General features: G+C 39.8%; 3 protein-coding genes across 4 annotated transcripts in view; 2 read left to right on the top strand and 1 right to left on the bottom strand.

Annotated features, from left to right (window-relative positions):
• The first annotated feature begins 467 nt into the window (after positions 1-467).
• Positions 468-8,365, top strand: ccndbp1 (cyclin D-type binding-protein 1). Of its 2 annotated transcripts, none has more exons than XM_063008478.1 (11): positions 468-721; positions 5,223-5,282; positions 5,787-5,866; positions 5,955-6,036; positions 6,113-6,209; positions 6,385-6,458; positions 6,534-6,610; positions 6,694-6,944; positions 7,643-7,703; positions 7,832-7,878; positions 7,956-8,365. In XM_063008478.1, exons 1-11 carry the CDS (start codon positions 550-552, stop codon positions 8,065-8,067), a joined length of 1,113 nt encoding a protein of 370 aa, XP_062864548.1. In that variant the 5' UTR covers positions 468-549; the 3' UTR covers positions 8,068-8,365. The 2 variants fall into 2 exon arrangements, with proteins under 2 accessions (XP_062864548.1, XP_062864549.1); XM_063008479.1 differs by lacking the exon at positions 468-721 and adding an exon at positions 4,270-4,439.
• Positions 8,366-9,142: 777 nt separating this feature from the next.
• Positions 9,143-12,224, top strand: LOC134326588 (transmembrane protein 106C-like). The gene is made up of 8 exons (XM_063008751.1): positions 9,143-9,231; positions 9,640-9,862; positions 10,048-10,111; positions 10,985-11,144; positions 11,273-11,413; positions 11,564-11,613; positions 11,857-11,910; positions 12,014-12,224. Exons 2-8 carry the CDS (start codon positions 9,649-9,651, stop codon positions 12,180-12,182), a joined length of 852 nt encoding a protein of 283 aa, XP_062864821.1. The 5' UTR covers positions 9,143-9,231; positions 9,640-9,648; the 3' UTR covers positions 12,183-12,224.
• A 1,356-nt stretch (positions 12,225-13,580) lies between these two features.
• Positions 13,581-15,255, bottom strand: part of prom1b (prominin 1 b) — a 20,823-nt gene continuing 19,148 nt past the window's right edge. Inside the window, exons 24-25 of the mRNA XM_063008474.1 lie at positions 14,782-14,897; positions 13,581-13,824 (exon numbers count right to left, since the gene is read on the bottom strand). Coding sequence (XP_062864544.1) covers positions 13,803-13,824; positions 14,782-14,897 — 138 coding nt within the window. The 3' untranslated portion in view covers positions 13,581-13,802. The remainder of the gene's footprint in view (positions 13,825-14,781; positions 14,898-15,255) is intronic.

The raw sequence follows: 15,255 nt of genomic DNA, 5'->3' as shown, positions 1-15,255 counted from the left end.
GTGTTAATTTTTATTTTATATTTACCCATTTTATTTATTTGGGGATTAATAAAGGAATTTTATATTTAAAGACGCTTCTTTCAGTGCTCTGTAAGACTCAGGTTGCTGTTTTGGCACCGATTGACCACCAGATGTCGCTGTGGTGCAACGATTCATTTGCGTCAAGCGTCAAAATATTCCAAGTGTGTTTTTTAATAGTTCTGATGTGAACTTTTTAATCTTTTTGGAGCGGACAGAGTGTATCTCTACAACCTTCACCTGGAATATCATCTAATAGAGCTCAAAACACCTTATTTTAGTGGAATTCTATTAAAGGATTATTATTGCCACAGTTGCCATGGTGATGGTGGACGCTGGCGCATTTGGCTGCCGCTACCGTTACCGTATTTTACCGTATTTTATTGTATTTTTATCGTTTTTCGTTTTCATCTTTTTACACACCTTGTGGATCTATTTCTTTTATGTTACTTTTGATACTTTTATTTGTGCTTTTGATACTTTTTGTTCTTTCTACTGTACATCGCGTCTGCGGCCGGTGGTGAACGGTGGATGAGTTTTCCTGGGATCGGCACGATGTTGAACTATTCCGTTGACCAGCTGAGGAAGTTCAACAACTGCACTACTCCATCGTGTATTTCAGTCATCAAACAGCTTGGACTCCTTCGCCGGCCTCGTTATATTCACAGGGGCTCCCGGAGAAAGCTTGTTTATCTTCGAAACGGTAACGCTATTCCATCCTTCTGGTCAGTCGTGCGCACTGTCGCTCCGCAAACACGTCATCAGAGCGCTGCTGCCTTGCACACCAGTAGCGGTGTAGTCTCCATGACAACGCTGTCCACGGAGTGGGATGGGAAACGCGGAGTGGACTTAGCAAATCTCCGTTCTCTTCCTCGTTCCTCACAGCCAACTACACAACAATACCACTTGAAAATGGCATTGCTTAATGTTCGTTCACTCAACACAAAAAGTACTGTACTCAGTGAATTTATATCTGACAGTGAACTAGACTTTTTCTGTCTCACTGAAACTTGGCATAAACCCTTGGATTATTTTACGTTAAATCAGACCACGCCAATGGGATACTCGTATATTGATGAACCTCGTATGGAAGGGCGAGGTGGTGGTGTTGCTGCAGTCTATAGGGATGATATTAAAATAACCACTTTGTCTTTTCCTGCTGCTCTTTCTTTTGAACACCTGGCTTTCAAGTTGTCAGGGCCTACTCCTCTGGTCACTGCTGTAGTTTATCGTCCGCCAAAGCCAAACGCTTCCTTTCTCTCTGATTTTTCAGATTTTTTAACCCAGCTTAGTGCCCTCTCATCCTCTGTACTGCTTATGGGTGATTTTAACATCCATATTGATGACAACAACTGTAAATTTGCCAGGGAATTTTTGGAATTGTTACAGTGTTTTAATTTCACACAACATATACATTTTCCAACTCATAAAAAAGGTCATACTCTTGACCTTGTCTGCTCTACTGGTGTCCTAGTTCATCAGCCGTCCAGCCATGACCTTACTGTCTCTGATCATTTGACAATCATCATGGACATTGAGGTCACTAGGCCCATCACTAGAGCTAAACGTAAAATATCCTTCAGGAATCTTCAATATATCTCTCCCTCTGCTTTCTCAGATTCTCTTGTTAAAAAGATGTCTGTCTGTCCTGTACTGTCTAGTAATTCATCTGACCTTGTCGATTACTATAATGACATACTCGCCTCATGTCTTGATGAGCTGGCTCCTTTGAGAACCAAATTTGTTTCATTTAGTCATTCCGCACCATGGTACACAATTGAGCTTCACCAAATGAAATCCCGTAAACGCCAGCTTGAAAGACTTTATAAGAAAACCGGTCTAACAATACATTATCAGATTTATTCTGATTATCTTCAACATTACAAAGACGCTCTTACGGCAGCCCGATCCACTTACTATTCCGAACTCATACATGCTGGATCAACAAATCCTAAGACTCTCTTTTCCACAATAAATAAACTTCTCAAACCAATTGACAATACTACCAATTCCTTTACAGTTGACAAGTGTAACTCTTACCTCTCATTTTTTCAAACAAAAGTTGAGAATATCCACAATTTTCTGACAGTTTCCCCTGTCATCTCTGTTTCTCCGCCTATCTCATCTCAATTTATTACCCAGCCTCTGTCTCAGTTCTCACCTGTGTCTCTTTTGGACCTATCTGAGATCTTAACAGGGATGCGAAGCTCCACTTGTGTTTTGGATCCTGCTCCATCAAAACTTGTTAAGGGTTGTTTTCCAGTTATCTCATCACTTATCACAGAGATAATCAATTCCTCTCTTAGTTCTGGCTCAGTCCCTCAATCACTCAAATTGGCTGCTGTTACTCCCATACTTAAAAAACCTGGACTTGACTCTAACATTATGAGTAACTTTCGGCCCATTTCCAATCTTCCATTTCTGTCGAAAATACTGGAACGTGTTGTTGCCTCACAGCTCAAAGATCACCTAAATTCCAATAATCTATTTGAATCATTTCAGTCTGGTTTCCGCCCCCAGCACAGCACTGAGTCAGCCCTCCTCAAAGTCACAAATGACCTTCTTCTTTCCTCAGACTCTGGACAAATTAATATTCTCGTCCTCCTTGATCTTACTGCAGCTTTTGACACCATTAATCACTCCATTCTTCTGTCCCGCCTTGAATCCTCTGTCAACATCACTGGTACTGCCCTTTTGTGGTTAAGGTCATATCTCGTAAACAGACAACAGTTTGTTAATATCAACAATTGTAGTTCTGCCATTGCTCCACTGTCCCAAGGCGTTCCCCAAGGCTCAGTGTTAGGTCCCCTTTTGTTTATTCTTTATATGCTCCCCCTTGGTGACATCATACGTCGGCATGGTTTACATTTCCACTGCTATGCTGATGATATTCAGCTTTACATCTCCTCCAAATCCATTAATACTGAACTTCACTCCACTCTGACAAATTGCATCACTGAAATGAAATTGTGGATGAAAGCTAATTTCCTCAAATTAAACTGTGAAAAATCAGATATGATCATCGTAGGTCCTACAACCCTGGCAAAAACCACAAAAAATTTTCAAATTACCATTGATAATGACACTTTGTCTCCGTCTTCTAACATCCGAAATCTTGGTGTAATTTTTGATAGCAACCTCTCTTTTGACCGCCATGTAAATCACATCACCAAAACTGCTTTCTTTCATCTAAAAAACATAGCACGTCTACGTCCATCACTCTCCTTTTCTGCCGCCGAAACCTTGATTCATGCTTTTATTACATCCAGAATTGATTATTGCAATAGCATCCTTTATGGTACATCTAACAAAATCCTAAAAAAACTTCAGTATATCCAGAATTCAGCTGCTCGCCTCCTTACTCATACTCGCTCCCGTGATCATATTACACCTGTTCTACAAAAACTTCATTGGCTTCCCGTTGCTCAACGCATTCAATTCAAAATTCTTCTATTCACTCACAAAGCTCTCCATAATCAGGCCCCATCCTACCTCACCGACCTGCTCCATCAGCACATTCCCTCCCGTAGCCTTCGCTCTTCTGAGGCTAACCTACTGTCCATACCCTCTAGGACCAAGCACCGGACCTGGGGTGACAGGGCCTTTTCCATAGCTGCTCCATCTTTATGGAATGCTCTCCCCAAACACCTACGAGATTGTCCTGACCTGTCCAAATTCAAGTCACTTCTCAAAACTCATCTATTCAGAGTGGCATTTAACTTGTAACAACACAAAATAAATGCTTTTATTTTTGCTATTCTTTTTAATAGTTTTTATACTTAGATCACGACAGAAATGTGAAGTCCTAGATCCTAAAACTTGTAAAGTTTTCAGTTTCCTGATTGCATGTAAATCTGTCCTGTTTCTGTCTAATTTTAAGAAATTGTTCTATATTTGTTGTTCTCTCTCATAATTTAGCTAATTTTTAATGAACTGTCTTATGCTGCTCTCTTTGTTTTTATCTTAATTATTCTTGATGTTGATGTACTATTTTGATTTTGTACTATGATTTGTATGGTGTATGTACGTATTTGTTTTGATTATTTGTCTTATGTAAAGCGTCTTTGAGTATCTTGAAAAGCGCTATATAAATAAAATGTATTATTATTATTATTATTATTATTATTTAACTCCACAGTCTGTGGTTATGCGAGTGACCTATCTCTACTACTGCCGACTATCTTTGGCTCACTCAGGCTCCAGTCCAGCAGGAGGCGCTAATACACTTAGATTAACTGTCAATAGCGTTACAAGAAGAGGAAACCTAACAAACACGCTAGCTAACAGAGCTAAATTTGCTTTATTTTTATTTATTTATTAAGGTTTATTAATTATGAATGTAGATAATTCTTCTTCTTATATCGCCGATCATTTACGGAACGCGTCTAACACGGTGAAATGTGTTCGCGATCGAGTTAAAGGTGAGAACGTGTTTATAATTATTTATATATTCAAATAAACACATTACTGTATAATTATTTTTAATTTCTTATTAATCTTATTTAAAAAAATAAACGCACATTTTGTCTCATTAATTCACTTCAAAACAATAAAATAATCGTGCTTTTACAACTCTGTTTACAGGAGCTCCTTCATGTGCAAAACAAAAATCCAATAAAACCCTTTTGTTTATTTTATTAAAAGTATTCAAACTAATTTTAGCACAACTGGTTAATATTCTAAATAAATAATTAAATATTATGTTACAAATTGCTTTTATTACCCAGTTTTTTTCCTAACCCTATATATATATAGCCTGTAATTTATTCTTATATTTTAATATTAATATAATATTTAATAACCATATATAATAAAAATAAATAATAACAATAAGTATAATAAATAACAGTAGATTATCTGAGTCCTTTTAAAGCCCGCTTTAGTAAAAAGATTCAGAAGTTCAGAAGAAGAAAGAAGTTCAGCACAGCTGGAATTTAATAATAATTATTTAAAATATTATATATTATCATACATCATAGATTATTATTATTTCTGCCAATAGTATCAAAAATAAATAGCATTAGTTTTTATATTACTGAGAGTAAATCATTTTATTATATTTATTTATTATTATTGTTAATAATAATGCTTGATGTCAGCAAATAAACTCGCTTTGTTTACAAGAGGTTCGTTTGATTCGTTTCTGATTCACGTTTGCGCGTGTGGTGTTTTATTTTTTATTTTTTATTAATTATTATTTTCAGACGGAGACTCGGCGGAGAACCACGATGGCTTTAACCTCTCAGACTTCTGGAACCTGCTGAGTTGAGTGTTTGTTTCTAGATTTTACTAAATGGCTTTATTTTATTTTTTGTTGTTGACGCGGCTTTTCTTCTTATTTATCTGACTTTCATTTTATTTATTTTATTTTTTGTTTTCTTTTTTCTATTTTTTCTTCCTTTTTTCAATTTTTTCTTTTTTAAACGTTTTTGTTGTCTTTTTTCTATTTCATTTTTTGTTTTTTTCTGTTCTTTTTTTGTTTTGCCTTTTTTCTGTTTTAAATTTTTAATTTTTAATCTTTTGTTTTAAATTTTTTTTCTGTTTTACTTTTTCCTTTTTACATTTTTGTTTTCTTGTTTCTTTCTCTTTTTTCTTTTGTTTTCCTTTTTTCTTTGTTTCTTTTTTATTCCTTGTCTTTTTTCTTTTTACGACTTTTTGTTTCTTTTTCAGTTTCTTTTTCTGTTTTTTTCTGTTTTGTTCTTTTTCTTTTTTTCTATTATTAGTTTTTTTTTGTTTTTCATTTTCCTCTTTTGTTGTAACCCCCACAGCTCAGGCGGTGACGTCCACCTCGCAGGAAGCCACCAAAATCAGCCTGGCCTTCTCCAAACCCCCTCTCCCTTCGGAGCAGGTGAGTCCTCGTACCTCACGTCGTAGTTTTGCATGTTCTCTGTTGTTGGCTGGTCTGATTGTTGCTGTTTTTGGGGTTTTGATTGCAGGATTGTGTTAATCTGGCGGAATCCGTTCAGAAGAGCGCGCTCACGCTGGCGACGGTTTATTACCGATTGCCGAAGAGTCAAGGTGAGCGCTCGGCATTCCTCCCGGTTTAGTCGTAGCCGGTTCCTCTTCCTCTGCTGTAAACATAATTTTTTTGTAGGCACCACCCTGAGGAAGCTCGTCCGGGAAGCCACGGTGGAGGTGTTGGACGGCGTGGTGGGGCTGCTGGACGTCATCGTTTCCTCTCCTGGGCCGAGGTGTCTGCAGCCTTGATCGCGTCGTTTTTCTATTTCTTTCTCTTTTTTTTCTTAAAATTTTTTTTTTTCTATTTTTTTTACTTTTTTCTTTTCTTTTTCTTTCCGTTTCTCTCATTCTTTCTTTACATTTTTCTTTAGAAAATGATTTTATCTTTGTTATTTGCTGTTTTTGTAGTTTGGCTCAGGAGCAGCTCACCTGTACGGGCGGCGTGTGGGCGGCGTGTGACCAGTTTGCTAAGTTAGCGAGAGGTGAGCGTGTTAGCATGTTTTTATAAGTTAATAATGAATAAACAAAACGTTTTTGGCGCGGTCGCGTGTTTGTAGACAATCGAGCGGCGGTGTCGTACGCGGTGACGGCGTGTATCAGACTGGTGAAAGACGCGCTAATCGAGCTGCAGCAGGTGAGCTAGCGAGTCTGATTAGCGATAATCACACCCGATAGGGTAACGCGCGGCGATAATAAACCCGCCGTGTTTCCGCGCAGGCGCTGGAGGAGAACGACGACCCGTTCGGTGACGTCCTGGACGACGGCGACGACCCCCGGGGGAATCGGGACTCCTACTGGTCCCAGAACGACCGCCGGCTCGTCTCGAAATGCCTCGGCCTGGTGAAGGCGGCGGGGGCGTGCTTACGGAAACTAGCCGGCGCGGTTAACAGCAACGGGAACGTGGACACGCCCGCCAACGTCGCACAGCTGGATGATCTGGCTGATGTGGCCAAAGAGATCAGTCCGAGGTTTGATTTTTCTTCTTTATTATTTTTTTCTTTTCTTTCTTTTCTTATTTTCCTTTATTTCTTATTTTAGTTTTTTCTTTTAAATTTTGCTTTTTTCTCTTTTTCCTTATTTTTTTTCTTTATTTGTCTTTATTTTTTATCTTTTTCTTATTCCTTTTCTTTTATGTATTTTTTCCTCTTTTTTTATTTCTTATATTTTTGCTTTTTTCTTATTTTTTTTTTTTCTTTTTTTTTTTTTTTTCTTATTTTTTTTTTTGGTCTTTTTTTCTATTTTTTATCTTTTTTCTTATTTATTTATTTTATTTTATTTTTGTATTCTTTAAATTTTTGGTCTTTTTTTCTATTTTTTCTCTTTTTTCTTATTTATTTATTTATTTTTATTTTTTTTGTTCTTTAAATTTTTGGTCTTTTTTTCTATTTTTTCTCTTTTTTCTTATTTATTTATTTATTTATTTATTTTTATTCTTTAAATTTTTGGTCTTTTTTTCTCTTTTTTTTATTAAAAGAGCTCATCTTTTCTGTCCTGGGCGCATCTTTTTTTTTTTTTTTGTGGTTTTCATTCCAGTCCTGACTCGGCAGAAAGTATGCGGATGCCCTAAGGGTTAGGGGCCTTGCTCGGGGGCCCTAACCTGGCAGTGGTGGGACTTGAACCAGTGAGCGTTAGATTGATCAGATCTGATTTCTCTGCTGTGTTTCAGTGTTGATGAGCTGGTGATGAGTCTGTATCCTCCTGTCGAGGCTTCGGCTGTCGAGATCAACGTAAGATAATTTATTTATTTATTTATTTCCTGAAGTAGTTGGGTTCGTTTCCCCCTGAGCTCCGGCCGGCCCGGATTTCATTATCAGTCACTGATGAGACGATTCTGACGGTTCTGATGGTGTTTCAGGTCTCTAAACTGGCTTCCATCTTGAGGAAAACACTCGGGATGATCAGGTGAGGCACCGGCGCATTCATACCAGCTAATAAATGTAACCGTCTGTTTTACTAAACCGTCTGACCGTGTCTCGCAGGGCGTGTCACGTCTGTTCGGAGGCCGACGTGCAGTGGGTGGAGTTCTTAGAGGGAGCGGTGGAGCACAACGTTCAGGAGGTGAAAACGCTGCTGTCTCAGGACTCCAGCTGAGAGGAAGAGGACGGACAAACATCTATAAACTAAATAAATCAAATAAATGTATAATAACATTTGTATGTAAATACAACAAGCTGAAGGTTTCTTGTTAGCCTGTTTGCTAAACGGAAGCAGTTGGGCGTGTCTGAGGGAGGGAGGGTCGGATGAGGTACGACGCCCCGCTGTCTGACCTCAGTGTTACCCTGTATTTATACCTCAAACTCTGAGACGTCCAGATTTTTGCAACCTTCTAGAGAACCCAAAGTCTTTGTGCTTAAATAAAATAAATAAATAAATTTTTTTATTGAAAAAATGTCTCGTCTGTCTGTCTGTCTCATTAATACTGAAGAAAAAAGCAAAACGTAACATAAACAACAGAAATAATTAAAAATACACGTATATACATATAGAAAAAATAATAACCACATTGGAGTATAAAAGTGGGCCCAGCACACAGCCTTGTGGTACCCAAGTGGACAAACTTGCATAGAATTCCCACCAATGTCCATATTTGCTATGCCAATAAAGCTACGTTTGAATTTTATTTGACTACGGCTTACATAAAGTACTATTTTATGGTATTATATTAAATATAAATATTTCCATATTTTTACTTTTTTTCTATTTTTAGTTTTTTTTCCCCGTATTTTTTCTTTTCTTTTATTGTTGTTTTCTTTTTTATTTGTTTTTCTTTTGTCTTTTCTTTTTTCTTTTTTACTCTATTTTCTTTTTTATTTTAATCAGTTTCTTAAACAAATAAATTTACATTTCAGTTTGTTTCACCATCTGACCAGAAGGTGGCGGTATTGTGACTTTTACACATTTAAAACTATTTGAGTACTATTTAAATAAAGTACTATTTTATGTAGCTAGTTGCACTGCTATTGTTATTATTATATTATTTTTGTTATTATTATTATTGTTATTATTATTTTTTTGTTATTATTATTATTATTTTTGTTGTTATTATTATTACTATTATTTTTGTTGTTATTATTATTATTATTATTGTTATTATTATTATTTTTAATGTTGAATTTGAATGTGTTATAAGATCTGACCACAAGGTGGCGGTATTGTCACTTTTACACGCACACACACTAAACTGCAGGGTCGAGCAGAGAAGAACAAACAGATTTAAACAAACTTTAGTGAGTTTGATCGGATTAAACTCTTCAGGTGAGATTTTTATTTTAATATTTTAATTCTTATATGAATTTATTTGATATATTTTGTGATTTTATAGCGATTGGAAAGGAAATAAAGTTGTTTTGTCTGCCGCAGTGACACTTTCCTGCTGTTTATTTTAATAACGGGTTTTAATACGCGCTTTTAAAGACGGTAATTTTGAAGCTTTTATCTTTATAAATATAATATTTTATTAATATTATATTTAGTTTAATAATAAAAGCTTTATTAGGCTGATAAAAGAGAATAAAAGTTAATTACTGGACCTTTAATGATAACGGTGCTGTTGGCGGCCTCTGCTGGTCAGATTGTGTAACTGCAGCCTCCTCACACCGTCTTATACAGTACAGAAGTGTTTACATTTGTTTCTATCCGGGCTTGGGACCTGCACTCTTTCAGGCGGCACCGATGGGCGGAGCCTCGTCTCAGCACGGCGGCTCTTCTGCGAGGTCCCGGCGGCGGGGCGTGGAAAGGGAGGACCCCACGGACGGCGCGGACGACGACGACTCTCTAGACGGTAGGGACCGACAGGAGGACATCGCCAAGTTCCCCTACGTGGAGTTCACGGGCCGTGACAGCATCACCTGTCCCACCTGTCAGGGGTCGGGGCGGATCCCCTCGGGTGAGGGTGACCAGTACAAGTGAAACTGGGACGTGTGGAAATGATTTCATCGTGTCGTCGTGTTCTGTTTAATAACGATCTGTGTGTGTGTGTGTGTGTGTGTGTGTGTGTGTGTGTGTGTGTGTGTGTGTGTGTGTGTGCGCGCGCGTGTGTGTGTGTGTGTGTAACCTGTGGTTGTGTTGTAGGTCAGGTGAACGAGCTGGTGGCGTTGATTCCCTACAGCGATCAGAGGCTGCAACCTCAGAGAACGTAACGAGTGCACTTTATTACTTTATTTTTTCTTTTTTTCAGTTTTTTCTTTTATTTATTTATTTATTTATTTTTCTATTATTTTTTTTTTTTTTTTTTTTTTTTTTTTTCTGTTTTCTTTTTGTTTTCTTTTTTTAGTTTTTCCTTTTTCTTTTTTTTAATTTCTTTATTTTTGTTTTTCTTTTTGTCTTTTTTCTTTTTTGTTTATTTCAGTTTTTTCCTTTTTTTCTGTTTTCTTTCCTTTTTACTTTTTTCTGTTTTCTTTTTGTCTTTTTCTTTTAGTTTTTCCTCTTTTTCTTTTCTTTTATTTCTTTATTTTAGTTTTTCTTTTTGTCTTTTCTTTTTTGTTTATTTCAGTTTTTTTACTTTTTCCTATTTTTTTTTTTATTTTTTTTTTTTTCTATTTGTTTTTTGTCTTTTTTCTTTTATTCTGTTTTCTTTTTCTTTGTCATTTTTTCTTGTTTTTTCTATTTTTTCCTTTTTTCTTTTGTTCTTTTTTAGTTTTTCTTTCTTTTCTCTGTTCTTTTTTCTTTTATTTTTTTCCCTATTTTTATTTTTTTTATTTTTTATTGTTTTTCTATTTGTTTATTTCTGTTACTTTCTTTTTTACTTTTCATCTTTTTTATTTTTTGTTTTTCTTTTTGTATTTTTTGTTTTCCTTTCTTTTATTTTTTCCTTTCTTTTTTTCTATTTGTTTTTTTTCCAGTTTTTTTTCTTTTTCTTTTCTTTTAGTTTTAGTTTTCGTTTTTGTCTTTTTTCTTTTACTTTTTTCTCTTTTCTTCTTTTACTTTTTATAAACACGTACTGTATGTACAGAGTGACCCTGCACACACACACACACACACTCTGAGGTGTGTATAACCTCTGGTACAGGAAGCTGTACATGGGACTGTCGGTGGTGGTGTGTTTGCTGGTCTGCTCCCTCGTCACCTTCTTCATGTTCCCCCGGCCGGTGCTGGTGGAGGACGGAGGGATTCGATCTGTTCTCATTCACTTCGACCACACCAACAGCCGAGTCCTCATCAACATGACCGTGAGTGTTGGGACCAGGACTGCAGGGATTTCTGCTGTTGTTGTTATTGTAGTTGTGTACGAGTGTGTGTGTGTGTGTGTGGTGTGTGTGTGGTGTGTGTGTGTGTGTGTGTGTGTGTGTGTACACAGAGCGGTCTGCACTTTAATAACGGGAACTTCTTCACGGTGCTGGTGAACAGCGTGAGCAGTCAGATCCTCTACATGAAGACGGTGATCGGGACACAACAGCTGGACAACGTCATCAGCATCCAGCCGCTCAGCCAGATCAAGGTACCACACACGTACTCCTACAGGGGCGCTGTGTGGGTATACAATTACTGACTGTATTCCCACAGACTGTATTTTCTATTTACTATCTCAGCACTGCACGGACACTAACATGGTAATGACCTGTGTGTGTGTGTGTGTGTGTGTGTGTAGATGAATTTTACAGTCAGTGTGGAGATCAGTGGTTCTCTCTCCTATGTGTAGTGAGTATTTATTTATCTCTGTTCACTCAGCACTTATGAGAGGCTGTGTGTGTGTATGTTTGTGTATATATATAATGGTTGTGTAACTTGTGTGTGTATAACTGGGTAACTTGTGTGATTGTGTATAAGGTGTGATGATTGTGTACTAACGTGTGTGTATAACGTGTGTGTATAACGTGTGTGTGTATATAATTGTGTGTGTATATAAGTGTGTGATTGTGTATTGATGTGTGTGTGTTTCAGTGCTTTCTGCACTATGGCCAGCATTAAGGTTCATAACATCGTGGTCTTCATGCAGTAAGTTTATTTGGGGTAATTAGGGTTGAGGGGTACTCGGCTGTGGGGTAATTAGGGTTGAGGGGTATTTAGCTGTTGGGGTAATATGTTTGTGTTTCTACAGGACCTCAGTGAAAACGTCGTACGTGGTGCGCAGCGCTCAGAACACCCTGGAAGCGTATCGCTACATCGACTGCGGCGCCAACTCCTCCGTACGCCACCCGCCCCAGCTGCACGGCACCGACCTGCCCCTCACCGAGCCGGGCGTCTGGGCGTCTGCGCTCGCCCTGTAAAGTCGCTGTTCAATACAAATAAACACGAATATAAGAACTGCAGGACGCGTCCGGAGTGTGTGGGTGTGTGTGTGTGTGTGTGGTGTGTGTGTGGTGTGTGTGTGGTGTGTGTGTGGTGTGTGTGTGGTGTGTGTGTGTGTGTGGTGTGTGTGTGTGTGTGGTGTGTGTGTGTGTGGTGTGTGTGTGTGTGTGTGTGTGTGTGTGTGTGTGTTTGCCCTGTGTGTGTGTGTGTGTGTGTGTGGTGTGTGTGTGTGGGTGTGTGTGTGTGTGTGGTGTGTGGTGTGTGGTGTGTGTGTGTGGTGTGTGTGTGTGTGTGTGTGTTTGCCCTGTGTGTGTGGTGTGTGTGTGTGGGTGTGTGGGTGTGTGGTGTGTGTGTGGTGTGTGTGTGTGTGTTTGCCCTGTGTGTGTGTGTGTGTGTGTGTGTGTGTGTTTGCCCTGTGTGTGTGTGTGTGTGTGTGTGGTGTGTGTGTGTGGTGTGTGTGTGTGGGTGTGTGGTGTGTGGTGTGTGTGTGTGGTGTGTGTGTGTGTGTGGTGTGTGTGTGTGGTGTGTGTGTGTGTGTGTGTGTGGTGTGTGTGGTGTGTGTGTGTGTTTGCCCTGTGTGTGTGTGTGTGTGTGTGTGTTTGCCCTGTGTGTGTGTGTGTGTGTGTGTGTGTGTTTGCGTGTTTGCCCTGTGTGTGTGTGTGTGTGTGTGTGTGTGTGTGTGTGTGTGTTTGCCCTGTGTGTGTGTGTGTGTGTGTGTGTGTGTGTGTGTGTGTGTTTGCCCTGTGTGTGTGTGTGTGTGTTTGCCCTGTGTGTGTGTGTGTGTGTGTGTGTGTGTGTGTGTGTGTGTGTGTGTGTGTGTGTGTTTGCCCTGTGGCAGACTGGCAACCTGTCCAGAGTGGCTCCTAGATTTCACTGTAGCAGGTACAGCAGTGTCGGTGGGATTTTTACATACTGTTAAGAGCACCGCTCTATCACTAAGACAGGTTAGACGTCCCAACAACGCTGCTGCACCTGCTACACTCGCAGCAGAACAACGTGAACGGGCTACGGGTCAAATAAAATAATGCATGAATGTACAACCCGGAAAAAATCGGAAAGAGTTGGGACAGTATGGACAATGCACACGGATTTCAGGCCTGCCACACATCGCAAATTCCGAAAAGAGTTGGGACGGGGGCAATTTCGGACGTTAAAACTTTACCGTGCCAAAACGACGCCTTATGTTAACCGTTTCCGGCAGCGGCGTCGACTTCTCTGGGCTCGGAGGCATCTAGGATGGACCGTCACACAGTGGAAACGTGGATCGTGGTCAGATGAATCGGCGTTCCATATGGATGCTGTGAATCAGCGACCAAAAGCCAGGGTGTGTCAGTACCAGGGTGCTTTAAAGTGATAGAACACAATTATAACCCAGATTTATAGTTTTTTATAGTTTATTGTAGCACGTAAATGGATCTTTGGATACAAAACACAACGTTCTGCTTCATTTTACCACCTACAAATTATTATTATTATTGTATATTATTATTACTTTTCAACCTCATGATTTAAAAAGCTTCAAAAATCCCAAAAGTCTCACGTCAGACTCGGCGATCGGAGTCGCTTCGGCTTCGGCGCCGTGTTCTCTGGTGGGTCGTTTAGCTCCAGTTCTCGGGGCCGCTACAAAAGACCAAAACATGATGACGTGAGAGACACGCTGGATATTCCAAACTAGAGACACCAAAAAAGGGGCGTGATTTGGTGGAGGTGGGGGGCAGGGCTCTGTAGTGGGTCAGGCTGAAGCAGAGATGAGTCTTTAGACTCGACTCGGACTTGTTTCAAATGACTCGTGAACAACAAGAGTCCCTAGCCACATGGTCCCTACTGAGTGCCCTTGTGTTCCCTACACACTTTAGTCTAAAGACTCGTGACTCGACTCGGACTCTAGCCTAAAGAGACTCGGACTCTAGCCTAAAGACTCGTGACTCGACTCGGACTGTAGCCTAAAGACTCGTGACTCGACTCGGACTCTAGCCTAAAGAGACTCGGACTCTAGCCTAAAGACTCGTGACTCGACTCGGACTGTAGCCTAAAGACTCGTGACTCGACTCGGACTCTAGCCTAAAGAGACTCGGACTCTAGCCTAAAGACTCGTGACTCGACTCGGACTGTAGCCTAAAGACTCGTGACTCGACTCGGACTCTAGCCTAAAGAGACTCGGACTCTAGCCTAAAGACTCGTGACTCGATTCGGACTCTAGCCTAAAGAGACTCGGACTCTAGCCTAAAGACTCGTGACTCGACTCGGACTCTAGCCTAAAGACTCGTGACTCGACTCGGACTCTAGCCTAAAGACTCGTGACTCGACTCGGACTCTAGCCTAAAGACTCGTGACTCGACTCGGACTCTAGCCTAAAGACTCGTGACTTGACTCTAGCCTAAAGACTCGTGACTCGACTCGGACTCTAGCCTAAAGACTCGTGACTCGACTCGGACTCTAGCCTAAAGACTCGTGACTCGACTCGGACTCTAGCCTAAAGACTTAAGTCACTAAAGCCTACAGTGAAGACCCCGCCCCATACGTTTCCTTTAAATCGTCACTCGTGTGTGTATAGTGTGTGTTTGTGCGGTCACTCACTCGTCGAATACGTCCTCCGTGTCCATCCGGCGGTAGAATTTGGCCAGTTTGACGGACACGACGATACTGGGGATGAGGAACAAACAGCAGACGCCCAGTCCGAACCAGAAGGTGTTCTACAACACACACACACACTTATTCAGGTGTAGTACACAAACAATGCATCTTATTTAGAGTTATCCGGTCACACTGTAGTTTACAAGACGTAACGTAAAGCCTCCACAAGGGGGCGCTCACGTACACGTTTATTTATTTATTTATTTATTATTATTTTGCTATAACGTTTCCAATAGAAGACGGGTACGGAGTGCAGACAGGCAAGCCTAGCACCCGCACTCTGCGCCCACACACACACACACACACATGCCTCTTATTTGACTATTATTATTAGGGGACACACGCCCCTACCACGCCCCTACCATTCCCTTTTTTTTATTCATTATTAATTTTTAATATAAGGAAGGTGGATTCGAC

The sequence above is a fragment of the Trichomycterus rosablanca genome, chromosome 14 (genome assembly GCF_030014385.1).
Source record: "Trichomycterus rosablanca isolate fTriRos1 chromosome 14, fTriRos1.hap1, whole genome shotgun sequence".
Classification (NCBI taxonomy): domain Eukaryota; kingdom Metazoa; phylum Chordata; class Actinopteri; order Siluriformes; family Trichomycteridae; genus Trichomycterus; species Trichomycterus rosablanca.
This window is presented reverse-complemented; position numbering and strand designations above follow the sequence as displayed.